This window comes from Etheostoma cragini, chromosome 5 (assembly GCF_013103735.1).
Source record: "Etheostoma cragini isolate CJK2018 chromosome 5, CSU_Ecrag_1.0, whole genome shotgun sequence".
Classification (NCBI taxonomy): domain Eukaryota; kingdom Metazoa; phylum Chordata; class Actinopteri; order Perciformes; family Percidae; genus Etheostoma; species Etheostoma cragini.
In genome coordinates, this window is record NC_048411.1 from 4,108,266 (window position 1) to 4,133,161 (window position 24,896).

A 24,896-nucleotide genomic window follows, 5' to 3' on the forward strand; every position below is an offset into this window, starting at 1 on the left:
CGTGCCCTTACAGTACCTTGGTTAAGGACTACTAGCCAGTCAGAAGCAGAGTATGAGGGTGTGTCTTGACAGTAGCTAAGTAAGGACTACTAGCCAGTCAGAAGGAGAGTATAAGGGTGTGTCCTGACAGTAGCTAAGTAAGGACTACTAGCCAGTCAGAAGCAGAGTATGAGGGTGTGTCCTGACAGTAGCTAGGTAAGGACTATTAGCCAGTCAGAAGCAAAGTATGAGGGTGTGTCCTGACAGTAGTTAGGTAAGGACTACTAGCCAGTCAGAAGAAGAGTATGAGGGCGTGCCATGCTAGCAGCTAGGCAAGCATTATAACGTGTTACAAAGTGATGCACGTTTGTCACAGAAGGACTACAATGCTGGACTACAATAGAGCTGTTGGAGCAGTTCGTGAACAGTGTTTTCTATTGGAGATGGTAAGTCCCTTTGGGTAAACCTATAACACGCACAAAAAAAGATATAAAAACACAATGAAGGAAAGGGCAAAAGCCAAAAAGCATAATATGAGTACTTAAGAAATTTAGATTGAGTGGTTTTCATCATATTTTGACATTTTTAATCAATTAAAGGAGAGGAATTAGTGGATGAAGAAAACAATTTTGTAATAATAACAATGTTTTGTTGCACAACGTTCGGAAGAGAAGTCTTCTGAAGGTTCCACAGAGAAATCTTTCTCTGCAACAACAGCATAGCCAGCTGTTGTGACTAGTTAAGGTCACACGGTCGTACGATTCAGCCTGTAGCGATGCTGTTTGCCACCCTGCCGCAGGATTCAGCTGTCTACCCTGCTTATGGTCATTCTCTGGGCCGACTGCAAAGACCTGACACTGGAGTATAGCTGAAGGTCAATTTAGGGTGTCCGTGTGTGCGCAAGTGTGTGTGTTTGTGTGTTTGTGTGTGTGTGTGTGTGGATTGGTTAAGGAGCTGAGGGTGTTTGTTTGATTGAGGGAATGTGATGAAGAGACAACAAGCGGATGATAACTTGATTGCAGTGATGAGAGCAGAAGCAAGATACTATAATTACCGTCAGCCTAATTTGCATAACGTGCACACACACACAAACAAATACACACGCACGCACATACTCTCACCTTATTTCAAACAAGCATGGAAGGGCACACAACCCTCACAGTCGGTGGCAACAAAATGCTTACGTGTCATCTAGGAAAGCATCAAAATATTGACAGATTTCCACAATCTGTCCAGTGTTATTTTTACTGCCATTGATGGGATGAATAGGAGTGTGTGTGTATGGTTAAAGGCACTGAAAAATGACATTTGAAAAATGATATTATGACTTTCAATTTCTTAGTATAATTCGTAGAACACCTTTCATTAGGACTAATTTCCGCAGAGGAAATAGATTTTTCAACCATTTTATGTATTTTAGGATGACGATAATGACACCATAGTTGGCGTGCTAGAGTTGTAATGGTAGGTCAGCTTGTTCATAGCCCGTACATCTCAATGCATGCAGTACTTCAGTGACCCTGTCTGGTAAAGGTCTATCCAATTCTGCCTGTAGAGTGATGTGTCCTTTATTCAGAAGAGGGTGAAATACCAGAAAAATTGAGAAATATGATGAGTCAAAGCCAGAGAACATTATTTGATTCATTGCATATGCATTCAACACGTTCTGATTTTGTTGATGAAGAGATGTCTAGGCTCTAGGATATTATTATTATTCATTTGGAAAAAAAGTTGGTCTGAAATGAACTTTAAAAATTCATCAAAAAGTTACCACCAAGGTGGTCATGTTTTGTTAAGCTCCCTGAGACAGGAGTATGATAGAATATAATATAACCATTGTGTTATATGAACATGAGGAAACAAACTGAATAAGAAACACATTTGCAAGTGTGGCGGACCTGGAAAAGGTAGAAATTAGCCTTTCCGAGGGATTTAGAACTTCTCCAAGGGACTGAAATTGCAAATTGAGTCATTGAGGACCAGACTAGACGAGAAAGTTACAGAGGCGGAGGATCAGACCGGCGTCAGGTGCAATATGACTACTGAGTAACTCAATCTGCTGAGTAAGACCATGGCAAGTTGTTGAAATCTTTGCCAACAATAAGTTAGTTGCTGTTTCCAAGATCAAGAATGAACTTTGAAGTTCACACTGACAAATCTTGTTTAAGACTTTTTAAGTTAACATACCAAAAGTTCCAAAGGAAAATGTAAGTGTACAAAATAGTAAAAAAAATGGCCCTATATACAATATTTACCAAAAGCTATATAAGAAAATGTAAACTATTAAGCTCAACATTGTTCTCTGGGAGCTCTGTTCTCCATGAAAAAAATACCAGTGGTGTGTGTGAGCTCAACCTTTCCTGGCATCTGAGGTCTTAACCCATGAGCACCTATTCAGTCTGTGTTTTTGCCATGGCACCAGGCTGTTTTACAGCACCGACCCCCCTCTTACACTTGTGTCGCACCACATGGGCTACTAAAAACCTGCAGCAGTATGCAGACTCATATTTGTGTCTTCCCAGGTTCCCATGATTCCTTCAGTTTTTACATCGACGAGTCGTCTCCGGTTGGTCCCGAGCAGCCGGAAACGGTACAGAACTTTGTTTCTGTTTTTGGGACGGTGGCTAAGAAACTAATGAGGAAGTGGTTAGCTACGCAGACTATGAACTTCACCAGCCAACTGGAGGCTGGGATCCGCTTCTTCGACCTCCGCATCTCCACCAAGCCCCGCGACCCCGACAACGAGCTGTTCTTTGCCCACGGGCTCTTCAGTGCCACGGTCAGTAATGAGTTTGGGTGGTTTTTGATGTGATGAATACTTCTGCAATGCTTTTGGTTGCTATGTGATGTACATATCTGTATATGTGGCAGCATTTCAATGTGAAAGTCTAAACAGACCATTCAAGTAGGCTACATCAGAATCGTGTGTGCCTGTATTTCATATCATTATGGCATGAAAGAAATTATGAACACGTGTATTGTTCATATGTGTGATTTTTAGGTCAGAGAAGGTCTTGAGCAGATCAGCAGTTTCCTGTCAGCTCACGCAAGAGAAGTTGTGTTCCTGGACTTTAACCACTTCTACGGCGTGCAGAACCTGCACCATGAAAAACTGGTGGCCATGTTGAAAGAGGTGTTTGGAGACAAACTCTGCCCAGTCGTCTTCGCTCAGGAGGTACTGTCGAAATAAAATACACTCAACATTTGACAGTGAGTAGAATTAAAACGCAGTTAAGTGACCTAGAAGATGGCCTCAAACATTTATTTCAAAAGTTTTTTCATCATAATCAACAAATCAGACACATTTTGCGTGTGTGTCTGTGATTGCTGTGTTTTGAGTACTTGAGATGCATAATGATGGGTATAACACCCCTAATTATTGGTAATTTTTTCATAGTATGCCCCGTTGCAAAGAAGTTGAGTAGGATTTGTTTATTTTACACCCATTACTTTTTATTCTTTTGTCACCTCTTACCCTCCTGCTCCTCTGAACACACTCCTCCCTCCCTCCCTCCCTCCCTCCATCCTCAGGTGTCTCTGCAGTATCTGTGGGAGAAGGAGTACCAGGTGCTTGTCTTCTACCACCACCCCATGGCCCTTGAGGTGCCCTTCCTGTGGCCAGGGCAGATGATGCCCTCTCCCTGGGCCAACACCACCGACCCGGAGAAGCTGGTTCAGTTTCTCCAGGCGTCTGTCACTGACCGCAGGTCAGCCTCTACCTTTATCCCACTGTGGGCACACCTTCATGCATGAGGCTTAATGGGAAGAAAAAGTAGCTCAGTCCATAGGGAGTTGTGTTTGGAACTGGAGGGTTGCTGGTTCTAGTTCCAGTATGGACTAAGGTCCTCCTGAGCACTGCCAAGGTGCTCTTGTTCAAGGCATCATACTTCCCCAACGAGGCTGCCAATGCCCACTCGGACACATCTCCATTTGTGCATGAATAGGTCCTAAACTTATGTGTGTGTATTTCAGGCCTAGTGATAAATGCAAATTGTGTAGTGTAAATTGTAGTTTCCCCACTGGGGATCAAGAAAAAGTATAAATAACAGTAAATTAAACTAAATGTCACCCATGCAAGTCATCCAACCATGATCGGTGATGATAATTTTGATTTTTCGTCATCATTTTCAAAATCTGCTCAGAGCTCCCAATAAAATGGCTAAAAATGTAAACTGTAGTTAGTGCAAACTAACAGAATGGGATCTAGGGTTAAATGTAAAAAAAGGGCTATGCGACATCAATGACTTGTAAACTTGTAAACAATACTAAGATGACCTGTGGTATATGGCTGCATGGTGTATGGTCAATGTGCCATATTGTGGCTGTAACTTCATCACTCAGTACTCAGTAAATGAGGGATAGACTTCCATGTGTATTGATCTGGACACTCATTGCTGCAGTCCATCCGAAAATAAAATAAAACCCCATTTTTCCCACTATAAAACTCATTCATACATGCATTTAAAGAAAACTGCTGACAGTAATGGGAAAACATTTCCTTAGAATCTGACATAAAGTTGCATGTTTTTTTCTATGTTTTCGATTCTTTGTTGTAACTTAAAGCTTTAGTGCATAACTGTTTGATATTAATGAACGTCCGTTACATTCAAGCCATTGCCAAATGAGTTGCTACAAAGCAGATGAAGACTATCAGCTCCACACAACTCAACTCGCACTCTCGATTGTGTCGTCCGGTGACATTCGCGCGCAGAAAACGTGATTGAAGATAATTACCTCTTCTGAAGATTGTGTTCTTTTCAATCCTAAGTTTCCACCTTGGCAGCTAGCAACTGCACGGGGGAGGGGTAGGGGCGCGTGCGTCATCACATAAGGCTTGTAGCATTTGGATGCTCCGACAGTTTTGTTGTCATTACTTCCATATGAAACTACACACTATAGCTTTAAAGTAATTACATATAAAGTAAGTGTATTTATTTATGCGGCACCTCTCTGGAGCAGATCTCTTGAGATGCTTTACATACAGTAGATAGATAGATAGATAGATAGATAGATAGATAGATAGATAGATAGATAGATAGATAGATGGATGGATGGATGGATAGATGGATGGATAGATAGATAGATGGATAGATAGATAGATAGATTGATATTTATTGATCCAAAAATGGGAAATTATGGTGTTACAGCAGCAAAATCTGTCAGACAGCACAGAATGTTAACATAATAAAATACTAGGATACAATATACATACCTACAAAATACATGAAATAATGATAATAATTATAGGAATAAATAATAAGAACAAATGTTTAAATACATACAAGATGGGCATACAAATTTTAGATGGATAAAATGCAAAAAATACTAATAAAAATCCAGGAACAATAAATTGTAAATACTTTAATGTTTGACCTGCAGGAGGAAGGGGACCTTCTTTGTCTCCCAGGTGGTTCTAACACCGAAGGCCAGCACTGTGATGAAGGGCGTGGCTAGCGGACTGAGAGAGACGATCACTGAAAGGTGTGTACAGCTGTTTATGTGTGACAGACTTAAGCAATAATAGGAAAAATTTGTTATATTCACGTTCAATAAAACACTGACATTGGACAAGATGCAAGCCCCATAGGTGGCACAGAGTATTTTTCGATGTATACACAGGCACTACGGGATTAATCACCGCAACACCTTAGGGTACCAGATGCCACAGAAATTACATTGCATGGAAACATAATGTGCAAACACACACAGACACACACACACACACACACACACACACACACATAAACAGTCATTTGTGAGTCATCTTTGCTTTTTATTAAATACATCCACATGCATGTTGGTTTCTACAGGTATCCCCGGGCGTTTAACACTCACTTCATTAAAGGTTTTTTTCAAACAGCTGTTTTGATAACCCTGTCACAAACACTTCTCATCTTTTTCCTCCCTCTGTTTTTTTTATCTCCCCTTCCCAGTTCTGGTTCAGGATTTTCTTTCTCTGATTTACCCCCAGGGCTGTCTGTACATCACTCTTAATGTCACCAGTTTGTTAAAAGCCTCAGCAGCAAGCCGTCCAATTTCCTGACATGAGTTATTAATTTGGTAACTCCACTATCAGCCATTCTCACCAGGCGTACTTTGATGTAGGCATCCAAAATCCAACCTATTCGTTTTGACACACAGACTGTCAGCGTAGGACTTGACCTAACAATAAAGCGAGTGTATAGAATTTTGAAAAAGCAGAAAGCTGGGCGAGGCATCTGCAGGAGTTATCCCCCCTACCCCCGTTGCACGGCTCACATAAACATGTCCAGCGAGTGTTTAGAGTGTCATCCTCACAGCTGGTGTCTGGCTTGCAGACATTCCATGCTGCGTCACTGAGATCTTTTATCACTGCATGCCCCTCTCTGTGTTGCAACTGCCAACCGTGATTCAGCTCTTCTTCTACTCCTCTCTAGATCTTTTGTGATTTTTATTTCCCCGTGTTTGTCTTTCCTCTAACATGTGTCTGTGTGTGTTTCTCGTGCGTCCTTTCAGGGCCTTACCAGGCATGATGCAGTGGATCAGATCACAGAGACCCGGGGAAAGTGGCATCAACATTATCACAGCTGACTTTGTGGAGCTCGGGGAATTCATCAGCGCTGTCATCACCCTTAACTATCACATGGACGATGATGAAGATGACGCAACCTGAGAGCCCACAGGGGGCGTCAGGGAGCACAGTCACCACCATCACTGCTAGAGGCTTGGTCTGTGCTCTCACTCTTTTCTCTTTGGCATTTATTTCAGGAGGGGAGCTGCACTGCTCTTTTTACCTAATTTAGGCCTATAGTGAATTGAGAGCTTTAAAGGCAGAAACGTGTTTGGGTAAGAGAAGTTGGGATTGGGAGAAGCAACACTAGTGTTTGGTTGGAGCACGCAGAGAACGAGGTTTGTTTTTGTTTCCCATTTTGGGGATGAAAATAGTTAATTCAAGTAAGATGTTCATTTTCTTTATTTCCTGTGCTGTAGACATAACTGCTTTATCCATCGATCAAATGTACTGTTTTCAGGTATCACTTCACCAAGGGTAGATTTCTCACAGCTGCTAAATGTATTGGTACATCATTTTTTTGTACTCTAGTGGCAGTTTTTGTCAGAGATTATTTTAAAATAAGTCAGTGTGTAATTTAAAACGCTCAAAGTGTAGCTTGCCGTTCGTCAAAATCTATCCAAAAGATGTTTTTTTTATTTATTTAAAATATGCATCCCTGGTCAGATCACTGTTTTTTTTTTTCTGAAAAACTCCTAGAGCAGAATGTGTTTAAAAAGTGTTATTATATTGTGTTCACCCAATATCTGAGAAGAAGATGAACCATTTTCCATATGTTTTCTCAGCAGATATCTCAAGGGGCTTTCTCTCAGTGACAATATCCTCTGAAAACAGCTTGCAGACATTGATCAGACTTCTTTGTAAATCATTCAAAATCAATGAGAAATAGAGAGCAAGAGGGCAGCTTGGCTACCATTCACGCCATGTGCACTTCAAACCGAACAATAGTTTTAGCAATGTCAGTGTGACTATCATCAGCTGTCGCTGCAAGGCACCTTACAAAAAAGTTCTTTAAGACAGGCAATCAATGCTAGGGATCAAATGTGACACATGTACCGGATTTCGTGGTGGGTGCTTAGTCATGATAGCCAAGTATAAAAATACATCTGGGTACAAGATTGTATCCACTATCTGTGTGTGCGACTATACCAACTGCTGTAGTGCAGTTTATACATGAGTCATCATGAGATGTATCACAGTGTTGTGTCTTTCATAATACAGGTGATAAAGTTGCCTAACACCCCCTCGGAGACCCTTTTTATTTCAAGTCAGAAAAGGCTAAACATCATCATTTGAAGTCAGGAGGTCTTGATGTAACAACAGTGCTTTGACACTTGGAAAATAATACAGTTAATGTTTAGTTTAATATCTAGCTACAACTCTTTGGTGTCTATCTTAGTAGGTGTGTTCCCGAATAATACTGAATACCTGGATTTCTGCTATATCATTTAGTACACTTTTCATTTTTTTTAAATGGGATTCCTTTATACACCCTGCAGTATTTCATTAAAGACGGAAAAATGCTTTGAAATGGCACCCAGAAAGATAAAAGGAATATTTTATTGCAAGGTTTTACGCATAATGCATGAAGACAATTGCATACAAGTCAAAGCTCTACACACCTCATGATCAGTGTGGCATTTTCTACTGAGAATGTATTCCGTAAAGACATTTTTGTCTCGTTTAGTAATGTACAACCAAAATAAGGAAACTTAACTCTTTGGATTTGTGAATATATGTGTCTTGTGTGTAACTGTGCAATTTCTATAAATAAATTTAAAAAAAAGTCTCACGTGATCGTTTGACTGAGTATCAGCTGGAAAGTCATTTTTGGTATTGTATGCTTCAATGTTGAGCTGAGTTCAAGTTTTGGAATTCAGACGGTACTGATTTCACTTCAGTGTAGTTTCATGTTTAAATGTTTTATATCATGGAAAGTTTGTACATATTGTAATTGCAAATAATATTCTGCCAATGAATTGTAAACTATTTCAACTATTGCATTGATAATAATTTCCTAATGTGTACCTTAACTGAGCTGTCATAATGCTTCTTCTTTTTCATAATTTCAGTTTTGTGCATGAAACTGCTCTACATACAGTATACCACCTTTTGTTTTTTACCAACCGTATCCATTAGGTATGTGCATTTCCTGAACTATTTTGGGTAAATTGTTCTTAAGAGCATGGGTGCATCTCAGCTGGAAATGTTTAATCCTTTTGGACACATCTACAAATGAATCCCCTTTTTGATGTTGCACTGCTACTACCACATACAAATGAAGAATGAAGCCACACAAATGAGAAGACTTGCAAATTGTGTTTATTCCCTGGTCCAAACTGTTGTCCTTGCCTTCATGTTCTGGTGTAAAAAAAAAACAACTAGAAAAATGACTGTTCTAAGTGGAAAAATCAAATCAAATAAAGCTTCTATGACTAATGAGTGACTAACTGAAATATCATTTCCAGTTTGTGGGCTTGTTGAGTTGTGATTGGTTAGTTAGTAATTAGTAAGACATGTAGTTAGCAAGACATTTATTAGGATTATTATGATTATTTAAGCCATTATAATACAACTGTGACTTAATTCACTTCCTAAATTGAAGTACTTTAGTAAAGTAGAAATGTTAGGAAATCTAAAGTAGGTTTTAAGCTTTTTATGCTAACATACCAGTATTTTATTCCCTTTCTGGGCAGAGAAGCATTCTAAAATCATCCAGTTTCCAGGGTGACGAGGATGGAGGCGGGCGGCACTCAGGGTGACCTGTGTTTTGTAATTCAGAATCAGCCGTTCTGCAGCCAGGTGTTGCTCTTGAACAGGAAACAGCTCATGTGTGTGTGTGTGTGTGTGTGTGTGTGTACTGTAGATACGAGTTCTTGTAAAAAAAAAAAAATCTGTATTTTGTTGATTTATTCTAACCTTCTGTCTGTGACTCATACAATATGCACATAGCTGTTTGTGACAAAAGCACTAAATGAAATGGTATGTTCTCATATGCCGTTTTACACTAATTAACAGGGTTAATTGACGTCATGTCACACACATACACACATAGGCTACTTCTCTGGAAGCTACCCAGCACAACAGAAATGCAAGCACTTTGACTGCTTTGCACAAGTTGATAGAAAGAAAGGGCAAAACTTATTAATTTCCTTTGAACGAGGATAAGAGTCTTCTTCGCATCATGTGGGTTGTATTTGGTTTTTGTGGCATATTAATGTGCTTTACTCCATTTCCTAATGGACTGCATGTCATTATTAATGCTTTCCAGGGGAAAGAAGAAAGAAAGACACATTTATTGAAACAGTCATTTGCTGGAGGAATGAGAAAATGCAAATGCACATTGTTATTGTGTGATTATGCATGTGCATGTTTGTGACTGTCTGTCTCTGTCACTCACACACACACACACACACACACACACAGGCAGGCAAAGACACAAACACACACAGACAAACACATAGATGAGGAGGAGGAAGATGTGTGGGAGCTGGAGATGGATGATGGCATTCAGACGTTTAAACAGGGGCAGTAACCAGATGCACAGTTTCAGGAAAGTTTGGAGTGTGAGGAGGAGGAAGAGTAATTTCACTAACCACGCTTGTGTCTAGTTATGGGGGGTACACCACCCTGGCAATTTGTCAGTCAATAGAAGCTACACAGCAATCTACAATATCACAGGGAGAAACATTAAACACAACATTAAAGGCCAGGATACACAGTTCATTATTAAAAGTCGACAGCGATGGAGTCATTGTTGGGTACGGAGGGGAAACTGGGAATTGTAATGATTCTTTTACAGTACATGGACAAAGGGAGGCACCAACACTTAGAAAGAGAGGGTTCATGTTGTAATCATGTCAGGCGGTCTGAAAGGGCCATCGGTCTGAACTAGACACTGGTGTTGAACAACTTTGTTCACTATACAATGGTTTTATTACCTACAAAATCATGTATAGTTTTCTTAAAACCTTGGCCCTATTTTTAGCACCGTGGCCTCACAGCAAGAAGGTCCTGGGGTGGAAATCCAGGTCTGTCATTGTGGAGTTTGTACGTTCTATCCGTGTTTGCGTGGGTTTCCTCCTGGTCCTCCCCCCCCCCCACCATCAAAAAACATGTACTAAGTTCTCTAGTCAGTGCCCTTGATCAAGGCACTGGCTCTGATCTGAACTTGGTCCCCGGGTGCTGTAAATGGCTGCCCACTGCTCCCTTGAGGGAAGGGTCAAATGCAGAGCAAAACACGTAGCAACTGAATTTTGCTACATTTACATGTACGTGCATGTGACAGTAAAGTACCTTTAACCCTCCTGTTGTCCTTGGGTCAAATTTGGCCACTTTAAAAAATGTCTATATGTGAAATAAGGATTTCTTTTTAACCAAATTACCACAAAAAATTGATTGGATTCCATTCAACGCTCTTTTCAAACACAAATGATCACTTTAATTCCTAAATGAACTCATCTGTTAATTCCTCTGATCTTAACTATTAGTCAAAATATTTCAAAATCTTTGCTTTTTTGACTCAAATAATAGGTACAATTCTGTATAAATGAGGGTTATTGACCATGAATTCCAAAAAGTAGTGTAAAACTAGTGGTAGTAAGGTGGTGATAGTGAAAACTTAAAAAAAAACTCAGAAAAAGGGACAAAAATGTCAAATCATTGTCCATTTCTGACCAGGGAGGACAACACATGGGTTAAAAAATCCTTGTCAATGATGGTAAAATGAATCCCAATAATTTGCGGAAGAATAGTTCATTTTGATCAACAGTATGTCAGTGACCCTTTATGTGGAGCAACTCGTGACCTTTTGTCACAGGCTTCATATCTTCCGATTGCTGCTTTCCATTGAAAACCATGTATTTCCAAAATGTCAACTTTTCATGAAATCAAAAAACAGCCCATTCTATAGCTTTGTGACATGTTACACAGTGTTATATTTGACTAATACATACAGTAGAAAAACATTTCAACTTGTAGAGGAGCAGTTATTCCCTTAGTTTTCACTAAGGAGTGACAAAAGCGATGTATCCTAAAAACGTCATGTTTAATTTAAATACTTTTCAGATGCCTTAGATCACCCAATATTTCAGAAAGAAATTGTATTTTATAAAAATTAGAAACACACCTAGATTGGTAAACGTTGGCTTACAGTACATAATAACTTTAAATTGTGTTAATTGCTGTGTGACTTTACAGTTCAGGCGTTTCCCTGTTCACAAGATCCAAACCGATTTATATATACTATGTCCTTTTCCTATGAGTCCTCCCCTTGATTGACAGATGGTAGAAACAGATGGAAACATGGAATGAAAAGCAACAAAGATCTCCGTGAAAATTAAACCAGGGATGTTAACGTTGCATGCAATGTGCATTTAAACCTGCTATCAGGATACAAATATCCCTTTCATGACACAAATATAGAAATGTTGAAATATGGCATTCTATTTATCCGGGTGTGGAGTAAGCGCATGAGCTCTGTATATATTGACTAAGCCGGAGCCTCACAGCCTGTCGTTTTCTGGCAGACCAAACTTCCAGGGCAGATGGCGGTCAAAGATGCCCTCTGAACATCATGAGACCCACAGAAGCGGCACTAATGGAGCGCATGGTCTGGTGGCCTATTGTCTGAGCCAACTGTTATTGTAGCCTGAGGTGCCGGGACTTGGCTCCCTACTGCACAATAGCCGAGTCATTTAGCATTGGGTGGTCATTTTAGAAATACAGGAAATCACTTTTGAAGTCATTATCTTAGTCTATTATAAACAAAGCATGCATGACTTACGTTTTGATTATCTAGAATTTGTATTACAACTTGTAACATGTATTATGAGGTAACTTAAATAAAGGGTTTCAGTTGTTATAACTACAATGGATAGAGGTCATGTAGACATTTTCTTGTATATGACAGATATATGACGTAAATTGAAACATATGTACAGAACAATAAATTCAATTCAATTCAATTTCAGTTCAATTTTTACCAATTCATAACAAGAGTTATCTCGAGACACTTGACAGATGGAGTAGTTATAGTAGTTCCCTCCAGAGCAAGCAACACTGCAACAGTGGTGAGGAAAAACTCCCTTTTAGGAAAAAAACTGGGACAGACCCGGGCTCTTGGTAGGCGGTGTACGGTGCTGGTTGGGGTTGAAATGAAGAGTGGCAATAACAGTCACAATAAAAGATAATGGAACAGTGACTAGAAATAGTAGATTGCAGCAGTTCATGGCTTAGCAAGGCACAGCAAAGCCTAGCAGGGCATCGCAGGACGTGTAGCAGGACCACGGCAGCAGCTGCAACCATGATTGTGGTACCACCCTGATCCAAGGAAACATGCTGCAGGAAAAAGAACACAAGGACTCCGGGGAATGACTCCCCAGAGCTAATAAAAAGTAACAGGGATTTCTGGGACGTGGATGCACACAATTGGAGCGCAGTGTGTCAGAGGAAGTTCCCCGGCAGTATTAAACTAATACAGCATAACTAAGAGAGAGAGGTTAAAGAGAAGAGGCTGGTCGGGCTGTACTGCCCTGCCTCTCTCTAGTTTTATCATATTACTGATTATGTCATCTGTCGACTGTGAAGAGCAGCACAGAAGAGAAGGGGTGCCATGGCTAAAACGTTACATGTCGATTAAGAAAATGTTGTATATTGCTAGATAGAAGGTACTTGTTCTTTAAGACAGTCAAGTAGAAAATATAATGCAGTTTCTGCACTGCTCTAAAATTGCTGCACCTGGAAAATTGCTCTGGAATTTGATGCTTACCTGGAGGGAGCTTTTGTGAACGTACTGTAGGGCTGAGATTGTGGGCAAAAAGCATTTGTGTGAGGTTTATATTTTTCTCTATTGTGTGCCTCCGCTATTAATTCAGAACCAGAAAATGTATTCTCATTTCCAAAACGCCATTTCCATTGCACAGTGGTAAATGTCACATTTTCTGTTTTGCAACTCATTTTAAATTGAGCTGCACATTATTGACATCCTCAATTTGTGGGCAAGGACAAATTTCCTATTGCTTATTTTTCATAAATAATAGGCAGCAGTGATCAATGCTCACCAACAAAACCTACCTGCCTTGCAGCTGCTGAAAAAGAATTTCATGTAAAAACTGGTATTTCCTTTGAGATGCCAGTATGTGATGGACATGCACAGTTTTGCCTCCTTTTTGGCTGTGACAGCCAATATATACCCAATATTAGACAAAGATGTGGATTTGATGTACCAATATGGGAACACTTCCTCATTAAATAGCAGATAATCTCAAATTTGGCTGCTAGATGCGCTTCCAGAGCAGACACAGCCTGCATCTAATTGTCATGGACTTCATCATCCAGCCGCTCTGTTAACTCTATTAACATGCATATTTCCATAATATCAACATTTTAAATGATCTAAAATAAAATCCGGCGCAACCTTTAGGCAAGTCCTAATACATCCTTCACCGTATGCAGTTTTTCCTCAAAAGTCTCCTCTGCTTATTTACTATAACCGAAAATTTGATCAGCCTTGAATCACTTTTCTGCAGTGAGAGAAATTGGTTCTTAAATCTCTATTGCCCTCCAGTGTTTGCTAGACTGTATCACATCTCAACACTAGTAGTTGTGTTTTTCATGTCTGTGTGAAAGTTGTTTTTCACACATGCTTTAAAAACTCTCTCTGAACAAATAACAAAAAACTACAGTCATTCAGACCAAAATAAATAGTTATATGTCATTGTAAAAGACAAGTTGAAAAGCTACATGGCTAATTTTGCAGAATTCAAAAAAGTATCTTGCAAAATGGTGTTAGTTTGAACAATTGTCATTGTTTTGTCAAGTTCAGTGAGCTAATTGCTTGACAATGCCTGTAAAACCTTTGAGCTTGAGATTTCAAGCTTTTGACTGTATCCCACAGTCTTTATAGAGTTTTCTCATTTGTGTTAAAACTACATTCAAACCCTCCATTATTCTCTCTACACTGGCTTAAAAGTTGAGATTGACCTTCGAAACAGCATCAACTTTTCAACAGCATGGATAAGAAGTACTGGAGGTGCTCAGTGGGTTGAAATCAAGGGGCACTGGCCCCACCATGACATTTCATTGACCTTGCAAAGCCATCTCTCACAGCAGACAGGCTGATAGGCTTTGACTGGCCGAAAAAGAAGCATAGGTCATAGGAATTACATTTAAAATGGCTCTCTAGTCAAGTGTCCCAGTAAGCCATGTCACTGTCGGGTAAGCCACCCGGACCCTGAAACTAAATAGAATTTAGCCATCATTAAATTGATTATTTGCAATAGTGTTTTTCCCACTGTGACATGTCAAAAAGGCCTAAAACTGGTATCATGCAAGGCAGCTTACTTACTTACTAACTTACTTACTTACTTAAGTGGAATATAGCACAATTAAAAGTTAATATTATCACCTGTGCTTTCCCGCTGTGGTAGGTAAAAGTGTTTTCTGTGAGTAACGTCTGTCAGCTCAATAATAAATGTGACGAAGAAGAAGAACGGCAGATGAGAGATTCTCACTCCAGAAGGAAACGTTGCTTGCAGTTTCACAATGAGCTTTTTGGCAGGAGTAGCCACAAAAAAAAAAAGATCTTATCTCTAAAGCAAAGACACACTTCTACACACTACTTCGTTATGCACACGCACACGCACGCATGCAGGCACACACACACACACACACACACACACACACACACACATGAAACCCAGTAAGTTCCAAGGAATGTTCTTCCCAGAAGTTCACTCCCTAACAAAAACAGAACTTAATGTAAACCAGCATCTCGCACAAAGCCTCTTCAAGACTCTACGGTTTGCTGCTCTTCACCATGAAGGCAAGTAGATTTTACATTCACTTACAGGGAAATAACAAATAACACACAAACACACATAACAGATTTCAGATTTTCACATATTTGATATACAATGCAACTGACATCTAATAGTATTATTTGCATTTGTCTCAGTTACTCCTAAAACCCCTTCTTCCCCTGCATCTTGTCTTCTTTTCTCTTCATGTCTCGTGCTCTCCGTTTCTCTTCACTTCTTCAGAGCATTACTCTCATTTTAGCCGCCTTGCCATGGCAGCTATTCCTGTTCACTACACAAGGGTACATGTGTTTTTGCTTTCCTGTTTCAACATTAAAAACAAAATGTAAAACATTATGATTGACACAAATATGCAATAATTATTTGGTTTTATTTATTGAATCATTTGATATCAATTTTCTTCCCAAGGTTTTGTGACCAGAGAGTTCATTGCCAGTGGGGGCCTTTTGGCGATTGGTCAGACTGTGATGGCTGCACCAGATTACAGGTTAAAAGGATTTTTTTTTTAGTACTATAAAATGGGAAGCTCAAATCGAGCAATCTGATTGGCCCATAGCCATAATATAAACCACACAATTATATATGACAATATGACCACGACGTTTGGTCGGTGAATACAAGCAAAGTTAGCCAAATGAACTGATAGCATGAGGCCACGGAGAAATGTTGTTAAAATCTGCTAATTAGTCTATATTTGTATGCTCAATTTAGAAAATGTATAGCTATATGTATATATGTAGTGCATATACATATTGACAAAAACAGTAATTTGACCTCACAGAAAATAAACAGGGATTTCTGTTTACGTCTTGCTGGTTGGTTGGTTTGTCATATTGCTATCTTTAGCGTTAAGCAAAATAAATAGTCTGTGCCATGCAGCTGCTAGTGTAGGCTACCATTACTGCACTGTGCTATGTGCAGCCAGCCAGTCCAGGAGGGCCTATTTTATTGTAAACCTGCATATTTTTTTTTAATATTTGAAAAAAGAAATCATGTGGATGCGGGGACAGTGTTGTTGTCATTACTTAGAATTCCTCATGGGGGCGACAGAAACTACGCACTATAGCTTTAAGTAACACTTTGTAAAATGATGATTATGTTTTTATTTATTTGCTTTGTAGTATACTTTTTTCATATTTGTTTGTCACATTGGGGTAACAGACAAGAAGCCGAGCCATGGCTGTCTACGCTCAGTTTGGAGGGAATCCCTGCGATGGGCAGCGAACTCAGACCAGGTCCTGCGAAACCACAAAAGGCTGTCCTCTAGAGGACGGATGTGGAAACCGATTTCGCTGTTTATCAGGTTAGAACTAAAGCTCGGTTCAACCCCATTATCATACTTGTAAATAACAATCACTGAGCTGTCTGTCCGTCTTGTGACCCACAGGGAAGTGCATTAGCCAGTCTCTGCGGTGTAACGGAGATGAGGACTGTGAGGGGGATGGACACGACGAACGTGGCTGTGACATGGACCAACACGTTGTCTGTCAAAACTCTGTTGTCCCTCCAAATATCGAACAACTAGGATTTGGGCAAGTAACAAATCCTTTGTGCACCCTTTCTCGCACACACACGGAGGTACCATGTGTTTACCATTGGGATACTGTCATTGCCTCTGTAGGTATGATGTGGTGTCAGGGAAGTGGAGGGGCAGTGTCATCAACACAAAGAGCTTTGGGGGACAGTGTCGCACCATCTTCAGCGGTGTCCACAACACTATCTACAGACTGCCCCTTAGTACTATCCAGTACAGCTTTATGGTTGGTCATTCTGCAAACATAGATGTTGCACTTGGTCACTTATTACTTCAAAGGTAGGCCATCCTGTGGAGTTTTGATTGTTCATGAACACAATAAAACATATTTAAAGCTATTCAGGTAAAGATATTTAGGGGATATAAGATGGGTAAAACGTTGCCATGCAGGACAAGAGAAACAAAGACAAGACTTGTCGCTGGTGTTGAAGTTGCTAGGTTAGTTGACCCAACCATCCAAGGGTGCGTTAACATGTGATCTGTATCGGGAAATATCTGTGTAATGAAAGCTGATCTGCATATTTGCATCTAAACCTGGAATTAATGAGCAAATGCGAACTACCTCCATCCTTGAGTCTCAATATGCAAATCAGTTAGACTTTCTTTACACTTGTTAGAAAAAGTAGAGCATCCAGATTAAGGAAAACAATGTCATGGATGGGCGTCATCCATTTCTAAATCACTTTTTGGAGATGACCTATTCAACTTGCTGCAAGGTTTTGTTTTTGTAATGTATGTATTACACAATCATTTGGCAAGACCACTTCCAGATGTGCTCTGTTGAATGGAATCACATTCTTTTCTCAAAGCTGATAAACCGATACAGTTTGCATGTTTATTCCAGGTGTGTATTGGTCCTCAAAACATTACTCTATAGCACATCTAGAGGTCAAAAACTCCACAGGATACCTTTAATGATTCAACAGCTTAGTTCAGTGCACGTTGCATGTGCGTTCTGTGCGCATGTATTTCATATTCTTGACATTTGTTGATTTAAACTGTTAATTTAACACAGTTAAACTTGTGCTCTTTCAGGTCAAAGCTCAGAATGACTTCAGTGATGATATGTACAGCAGTAAATGGCACTATGCAAAGGACATCGTCAACAGAGAGAAAGTGACCGGGACCACAACAGGATATAGAAACTATGACTTTCATGAGACACATGACAAGACTCAGGTATGTAGGAACCAGAGATTTTATCTCTGAATCTTAAACAGGAAATCCCTACGATAATGCATGCGATTGGAAAAGGAAAATCCAACTTGAAAATGAAACTCACTCAGTGATTTCACTCCTTCCAGAACCAAAGGCTTTTGGTTTTAAAGAACGACATAGAGGTAGGTCAGTTCCAGAGCAACTCTCCTCAGTACCTCCCAATAGCTGAGGAGTTCTGGAAGGCGCTGATTAAACTCCCATCAGTCTACAACTACGCTGCCTACAGGAAGGTTTTAGAGAGGTTTGGAACACATTACCTGTCTGAGGGAAGCCTCGGAGGCTCCTTTAACGTCATCGCCAAGATTGATGAAGAAACTGAAAGAAGGATGGGTGAGGATTCATAAATCATCAGCAGTTTCATGACGGGCCTAAATCAAAGAAAGAAAATTATCATATTAAATATTCATGATGGGGCATGTAGGGTACAAAGTACTTTTACCTCACATTCTGGTGGTTCACATACATATTTCTACTGATGGCCGCTGGTTGTATCATTTTTAGAAGTATTATGTATTAACTTGGCAGCACAAAAATAGAATCACCCCAGTATTTACAATGTGTGATTTTAGAAAAAAGTATTTTTTAGGAAAATCCAATAAATGTCATCGAAATGCATTTGAAAAAAGGCCAAATGTCTGAAATACATTTAATAAAAGCAAATAACATACTCTATAATTGAATGTACTCTGCTTTTCTGAAAGATGTGCATTGGACTATTTTTAACACAACATGACACAACCAATTGTTTGCAGTCACACAGAACTTTCCAAATCAACACTAGATTTTAAATATTAAAAGGGTAGATTTATATATTTATTATAAGTATTGTAAGTATTTATTAGAAGTATTAGTAGTCATCCATAAAGCGCTGCCTCAATCCTGCTGTTCCTTTCTGACACTGACTTTTGTTTGTCTTTTTCCTTTGACTTTCCCTTGTTTTCAAGTCAGCGAAACCACCGTCTTCAATGAGTGTGAAAAGACCAAACGTTGGTTTCTTATATTCCCCATCACCCATGTGGACTGCAGGAAGGATCATTCAGCAACATCATCCACTAGTAAAATGTTGATGTTAACATTACAAGCATACCAGCCTATGAAAACCCTTCACATTACTGAATCTTGTTGTCATCCTCTGCAAACCTTTAGCTGGTTATTCCAGGAGTAATATTGTGCAAAAGGTGACAGTGCAGGGGGGAGGCCTCCAATATATCGCAGCCCTGCAACGCATGGATCTCTCTGATCCGAACAGAAACTGGGAAATGTACTCAAACTGGGCTGAGTCTGTCCAATCATTTCCAAAAGTCATAAAACAAAAGGTGAGCGGGAAGTAAAATAATTGCTCCTAAATTAAGCAGAACAAACTAAATGTTGGATTTAGTTATGTGCATCTTAGTGATATTGTATTAAATATCGCAATACCTACTGTACATATCTCCCTTGTTTTTTGCAGCTGCGTCCGTTGTCGGAGCTGGTGAAGGAGGTTCAGTGTGCTGGGGTGAAGAGGCTTTACCTTCGCAGGGCTGTAGAACAGTATCTTACTGAGAGCGACTCGTGCCACTGCCGGCCCTGCAGAAACAATGGCATGGTTGTCATGGATGGAGATACATGCACATGCATCTGTAAGCCTGGCACAAAAGGACCGGCCTGTGAGCAGGGAACTGAAGCCGAGGGTCAGCCGGGTGGGTGTTGAATTGCAAATAGGGTTTTTATGGTCACTTTGGTGTTGGTTAACCCTTGTGTTGTCTTCTCGTCAAAATTGAAAATCCCACTTTTACTGACGCTTTTTATCGATGTATTCAAGTTTTTCTTACGTTTTTGTCCCTTTTTTCAACACTTGACTCTTTTTTTCAATGTTTGTCACATAACACTAATATATTAACTCATTAACTAATTCAATTTTACAGTTATTTTTGGAATTTATGGTCAATGAACCTCATTTATAGAAAATTATCCCTAACGTTTAAATTAGAAAAGCAGAAATTAGGAATTATTTAGACTAAAATGAAAGGAATGTATGTTGATGGATTATCCCAGACTGGAATGTGTCAACTTTCTTTCAATACTATTTCAAAACGACTTCGATTTCTTTTCCAAATGCCATAAAATTGAATGAGACACCCCAAAATTAATGAAAGTAGGAATTTGTATGTATTGATTTGTAATCAATCATGTTATTTTGGGTAATTAAAATTGGGTAGTTACAAAGAACATTGATACAGGAAAACGGGTCAATTTGACCCAAGGACAACATGAGGATTAAGGTAGTTTCATATGTTTAAAGCAATTATATAAGAAGATTATTTTCATCTAACTCTCAGTTTAAAAGTGCATTTCACAAACTATTCCATTAAATTATCCAAAACTGTTGTTGGACATTTATGTCTTTTTTCTGGCCATAATTACTTGGCTTAATTAAGTTAACGTTTTAAAGGTAAAATAGCAGCAAACTAGAGAGTGAATGAAGAGAGTCAGCGCCAAACAAAGCAGTGAATCCGAGAAATTAAACGTTATTTTCAGAATGATTAACGGCCATTACTCTGCAAACCACAAATAAATACCCCCCGACCATGGTGGGAAGGTGCCACATTGACCGATTTTGCTTGCAATGCTTCAAAACGTCTATGTGTTGGTTACACTTATGAAGTGGTATGAGATTCCGAGGGTCATGAAAAAGAAGCGGTACCTGGGAATGAGAACAGGCCGCACATCCTGCAAGCTGTTTTTGGCTGGGGGGGGGGGGGGGGGGGGGGGGGGGGGGGGGGGGGGGGGGGGGGGGGTTACATGCCCAAAAGAGCCAATAAACGTCCCACACAATAAAAAACAGGAGAAAATACAGGCAGAGGACATGGTGTCTGCAGAAACAGACAGCTCCACACACTTTTACATAAGTGATTATTGAGAGAGATTATTCATGTTGTCCATACATTTTTTTAGTTAACAACTGCATACTATCCTATTAAGTCAATTTGTCTAGGTAGAAGGTTTTATCTCTAATAATGGTGTTTTGTTGTTGCTTTTACGTGGCTTAAAACCAGGCTAAGTAAGCGAGTCACTCTCATTGGATTGTGTCATAAAGACTGTGATATATTTCTCACTTTCTCCCTCATTTGTTTTGTTTTTACCCATTAAGGAGTGATCCACGGTAGTTGGGCCTGCTGGTCAGCCTGGTCAGCGTGCTCTAGTGGTCGAAGGTCAAGACGTCGTTCCTGCTCTAATCCCACTCCTCAGAACGGGGGACAACACTGCATTGGAGAACCCACTGAGGCGTCAGACTGTGAAGACCAAGACCTGCAATACTTAAAGTCAGAGAGTTTTATTTTGCATGATTGTAACAAGCACCAGGAGTCATTGCATTGCATTTACAATAAAATGAAGTTACCCATCGATTTTCATCAATCTGCAAGTCTACACCATCCTATTTTTATTTTTCTACAGAACCATGGAGCCACAGTGCTTTGACCTAACTCTCCCAGCAAGTCAGAAGTGTGGAACTCCACCTGTTCTCATCAATGGCTACATCCTGGTAATGATAAAACCAAACTTAAACTTACCCTGCATTATAGAACAAGTTATTGCAATCATTTTTACAATCACAGTAATGTGTTTTACACTATAGGGTCAGTCTCTGTTACCTAGAGGCCACAGTTCAGTGTTACTCCTTAAACAATTTACTTTGTCTTTACATCATTCAGCCTAATTGAAATATTCATATTTCAGACTCCAAATTTCTGTTCCCTTTTAAGACGTTTCTGTACAGAAAGCAGAATTGAAAAATAAATGTAATTTTTTGTCATCCCCCAGGTCCCTAAGGACATTTACCTTGTGGGTAGTAAGGTTGAGTATACCTGCACTGCCGGTTATTATCTCGTGGGTGACAGCACCCTAGAATGCACTAGTGACCAATCCTGGTCTCCCCGCCCTGGACTGTGCGCAGGTAAATACTCATAACCAACAATTACAATCAAAATAAATTACATTGCTACTTTGTTAAACTCCCACTTTTCCCCCAGTCTCAAGGTGCAACATCATGTCCCTCGACAAAGACGTCATAGCCTCTCCTTTACAGCAGGCCTACGCCATCGGGGACACAGTCACCTTGTCCTGTCCAGCGGGTAGACAGCTACTTGGAGAAGCAACAATTATCTGTGACCCTAGTCTGCATTTTTCTCCAGACCCAGCAGGAATCAAATGCAGCCCAGGTATATTTTACTTCAAGGTTTAAAACTACAAATGACTAATAAGGGCAGTCTAATGGATGGCATTGACCTGCTCTGCAACAAATTGGACTGCAATATATTTTACTTTCAACTTTTCATTTCAATCAGGAGAGACTTCATTTAAGAGTGAAAATAAGTTTAATAGACATGGCGCATGATAGGTTGATATGTTAGAGTCTAAAATGTTACATTATAAGGGGAATAGATCCCCTCCAATGGAGTCTAGACACTATGGAGGTGATGAAGGGATAAAGGAAGCCAGAAGATCTGGATGGATGGGATGTGAAGCGAGGTATCTGATGGAGGAACCTTGGGTGCTGGGAATGTTGGAGGTGAATGGGGTGGAGGACGGAAAATGACAACTGACAGAAGCAAAGAGTAGACAGATTTAAAGTTTAAAAGCAACATTTGACAAAATCTGGTTGGTTTAACCAAAAGAGTAGACAAGGTTGGGAGAGAGATATGGGAAGCATACTCTTCCTGAGTGAACTTATGCTGAGCTTTATTTTTTCTTAACTGTATCATGTACTGTATTTATACATTTGAATTGATTGATATTAGTATGTTAACAATGTGGATAAATTATTTCTATGTATCCCACAGTCAGTACATCCCAACAACCCTCGCCTTCAGTGCAATGTAAACCGTGGGAGAAGTCTTCCAGAGGCAAATGTGTTTGCAAAATGCCTTTCGAATGCAGGTATGTTGACTTAACCAATCAAAATGCAAAATGCATGGATTTGATGAATTGTTTTGTCACTGTGTTTGATGATGATTTTTGTTCCCAGTTCATCTTTGGAGGTGTGTGCCACTGCCTTAATGAACAGAAAATCAGTCCTTCTTAATGTGTGCAAAATGCATGCACTGCAGTGTATTGGAAAGAACTACACGATAGCAGAAGACAGCACCTGCAAGTGGCCGGAGCGCAACACAACAAGCTGCACCAACTGTCACATGTGGGAGACCTGTGACGGTGAGGACATCTCAAAGCCACAACAATCCACGATAACAGTATTTGCAATGTGTAGTCATTGATCTTATTTCTCTTCACACTGTTCCTTTAGATCAAACCAACGGGTGTCGCTGTAGGGACTCTGCTGATTGCTTGACCCCGGGATTAAACGTGTGCGTCCAAGTTGGGGAGGACGTTACTGCAGCGTCTCAGACCATGAGCGAGTGTGAAGCAGGACTGCAGCGATGTAAGGGACAAAAGGTGTCAGTTGTCAGTATCCTGCCTTGTGCTGCTTGATGACGCAATAGGAGGAGCTGACCTTATATCTTCACCTTCCTTTACACATTAATCGTCCACACTCAACACTTAACATCATATTTTCCAGTGAATTAGTATTGTAAGTTTTACTGCTTAACCACATTGTAAAAGCACACATTTATGCATGTATAACACTATAATGTAAAACTGTGTTGAGACAATGAATAAATAGCGTAACACCAGCCTTCATTATTGTACTTTTTGATATTGAGAGGCAGAGATATGACCCAAAATATAATTATTCCAGAGAAAGGTTGAGACCTATATTTCTCTCACACTCTGGGTTTTAAAAGAAATAGTTTTGTTAATTGCCATTGAGATAATTTTTGAAAATCTGTGTTCTGGCCTGAGATGGTCTATTTCAAAAGATGTCATGTGCTCATGCAACCAGACGGCGCTTAGCCTGCCAAGCAAACCCTTGCTGAAAATCTCTTGTTGCCTCTGGCTGGCTGCCCTATCACGGTGTGAATGCATCTGCCTGTGAAACATTGTGAAGACACCAGCTACTTGATGTCTACCAATCACACCTAAATGCTCATTGCCGGCAGATGTGCACCCTTCAGTTCCACCGTGTTGCCCAGAAAGGCTGGTGTGTGAGAGGAATGTGCTAGAAAATGCTCCAGAGGTAGCACACATGGTCCACTTTTTTGGGTGAGATGAAGAATTTGCAGACATGAACAGGCACGCTGTGACTCTCCATGAGCTCTAAACCTCATTACGACCAAGTAACTGTAAATAAATGTACAGATGGTTGACAAAATAGAAATAAACGAAAATCAGCAAGTTCATTGGCCAAAGCCTCTCTGTTAGTCAGTGGGAGAGGGACAGTGAATCTACAGGTTGTAATGCAGCCCTGTTTTCAGCTTTGTGAAAAAGGTTTTTGGTTTTTGAGATAATTCATTTCACTTAAAAAGTAGGTCAATTTGATCTGGTATTCACTGGAAAGCGTAAATACATAGTACTGTTCAAACGTCTTAGGAAGGTGCAAAAAAAAACTGTGAACTAATAGTGCTTTCAAAACATAAAGTATTGTTTTGTATAAATTACCTAAATGCAAAGTAAGTGAACAAAAGAAAAATCAAAATTGCATAACAATATTTGGTGTTACTACTCTTCGGCTTCAAACCAGCTTCAATTCTTATAGGTACACTTGTAAAAAGTCACGCAACACTGAGGATTGTAGACGCAGGTCGACCACGATGAAAAACACATCAAGCTTATTTCCCTTTGAAATCTGAAGATGTCCAGCAGGGAAATCAGCTCAGAACTGGCAGAACCCAGCAGGATCAGGGATCTAATTTCCTGAGAA

General features: G+C 39.9%; 2 protein-coding genes across 2 annotated transcripts in view; both read left to right on the forward strand.

The window, feature by feature from the left end:
* plcxd3 (phosphatidylinositol-specific phospholipase C, X domain containing 3) overlaps positions 1-8,906 on the forward strand; it is a 16,836-nt gene extending 7,930 nt beyond the window's left edge. The window contains exons 2-6 of the mRNA XM_034871150.1: positions 2,502-2,758; positions 2,981-3,154; positions 3,511-3,686; positions 5,359-5,460; positions 6,475-8,906. Coding sequence (XP_034727041.1) covers positions 2,502-2,758; positions 2,981-3,154; positions 3,511-3,686; positions 5,359-5,460; positions 6,475-6,631 — 866 coding nt within the window. The 3' untranslated portion in view covers positions 6,632-8,906. The remainder of the gene's footprint in view (positions 1-2,501; positions 2,759-2,980; positions 3,155-3,510; positions 3,687-5,358; positions 5,461-6,474) is intronic.
* Positions 8,907-15,224: 6,318 nt separating this feature from the next.
* c7a (complement component 7a) lies at positions 15,225-23,769 on the forward strand. Its single transcript, XM_034871147.1, has 18 exons — positions 15,225-15,353; positions 15,571-15,629; positions 15,757-15,835; positions 16,510-16,651; positions 16,736-16,880; positions 16,970-17,108; positions 17,918-18,061; positions 18,187-18,430; positions 19,045-19,155; positions 19,247-19,416; positions 19,551-19,779; positions 21,231-21,402; positions 21,536-21,623; positions 21,902-22,034; positions 22,111-22,299; positions 22,921-23,017; positions 23,106-23,290; positions 23,382-23,769. The coding sequence occupies exons 1-18, from the start codon at positions 15,348-15,350 to the stop codon at positions 23,564-23,566; spliced, it is 2,517 nt and encodes an 838-aa protein (XP_034727038.1). The 5' UTR covers positions 15,225-15,347; the 3' UTR covers positions 23,567-23,769.
* Positions 23,770-24,896: the final 1,127 nt, after the last annotated feature.

Coding starts and splice junctions, on each gene's coding strand:
- c7a (XM_034871147.1), top strand. Junction 21,403..21,535: donor CAAGACCTGCAATACTTAAA/GTCAGAGAGTTT, acceptor ATTTTTCTACAG/AACCATGGAGCCACAGTGCT. Junction 22,300..22,920: donor AGGAATCAAATGCAGCCCAG/GTATATTTTACT, acceptor TGTATCCCACAG/TCAGTACATCCCAACAACCC.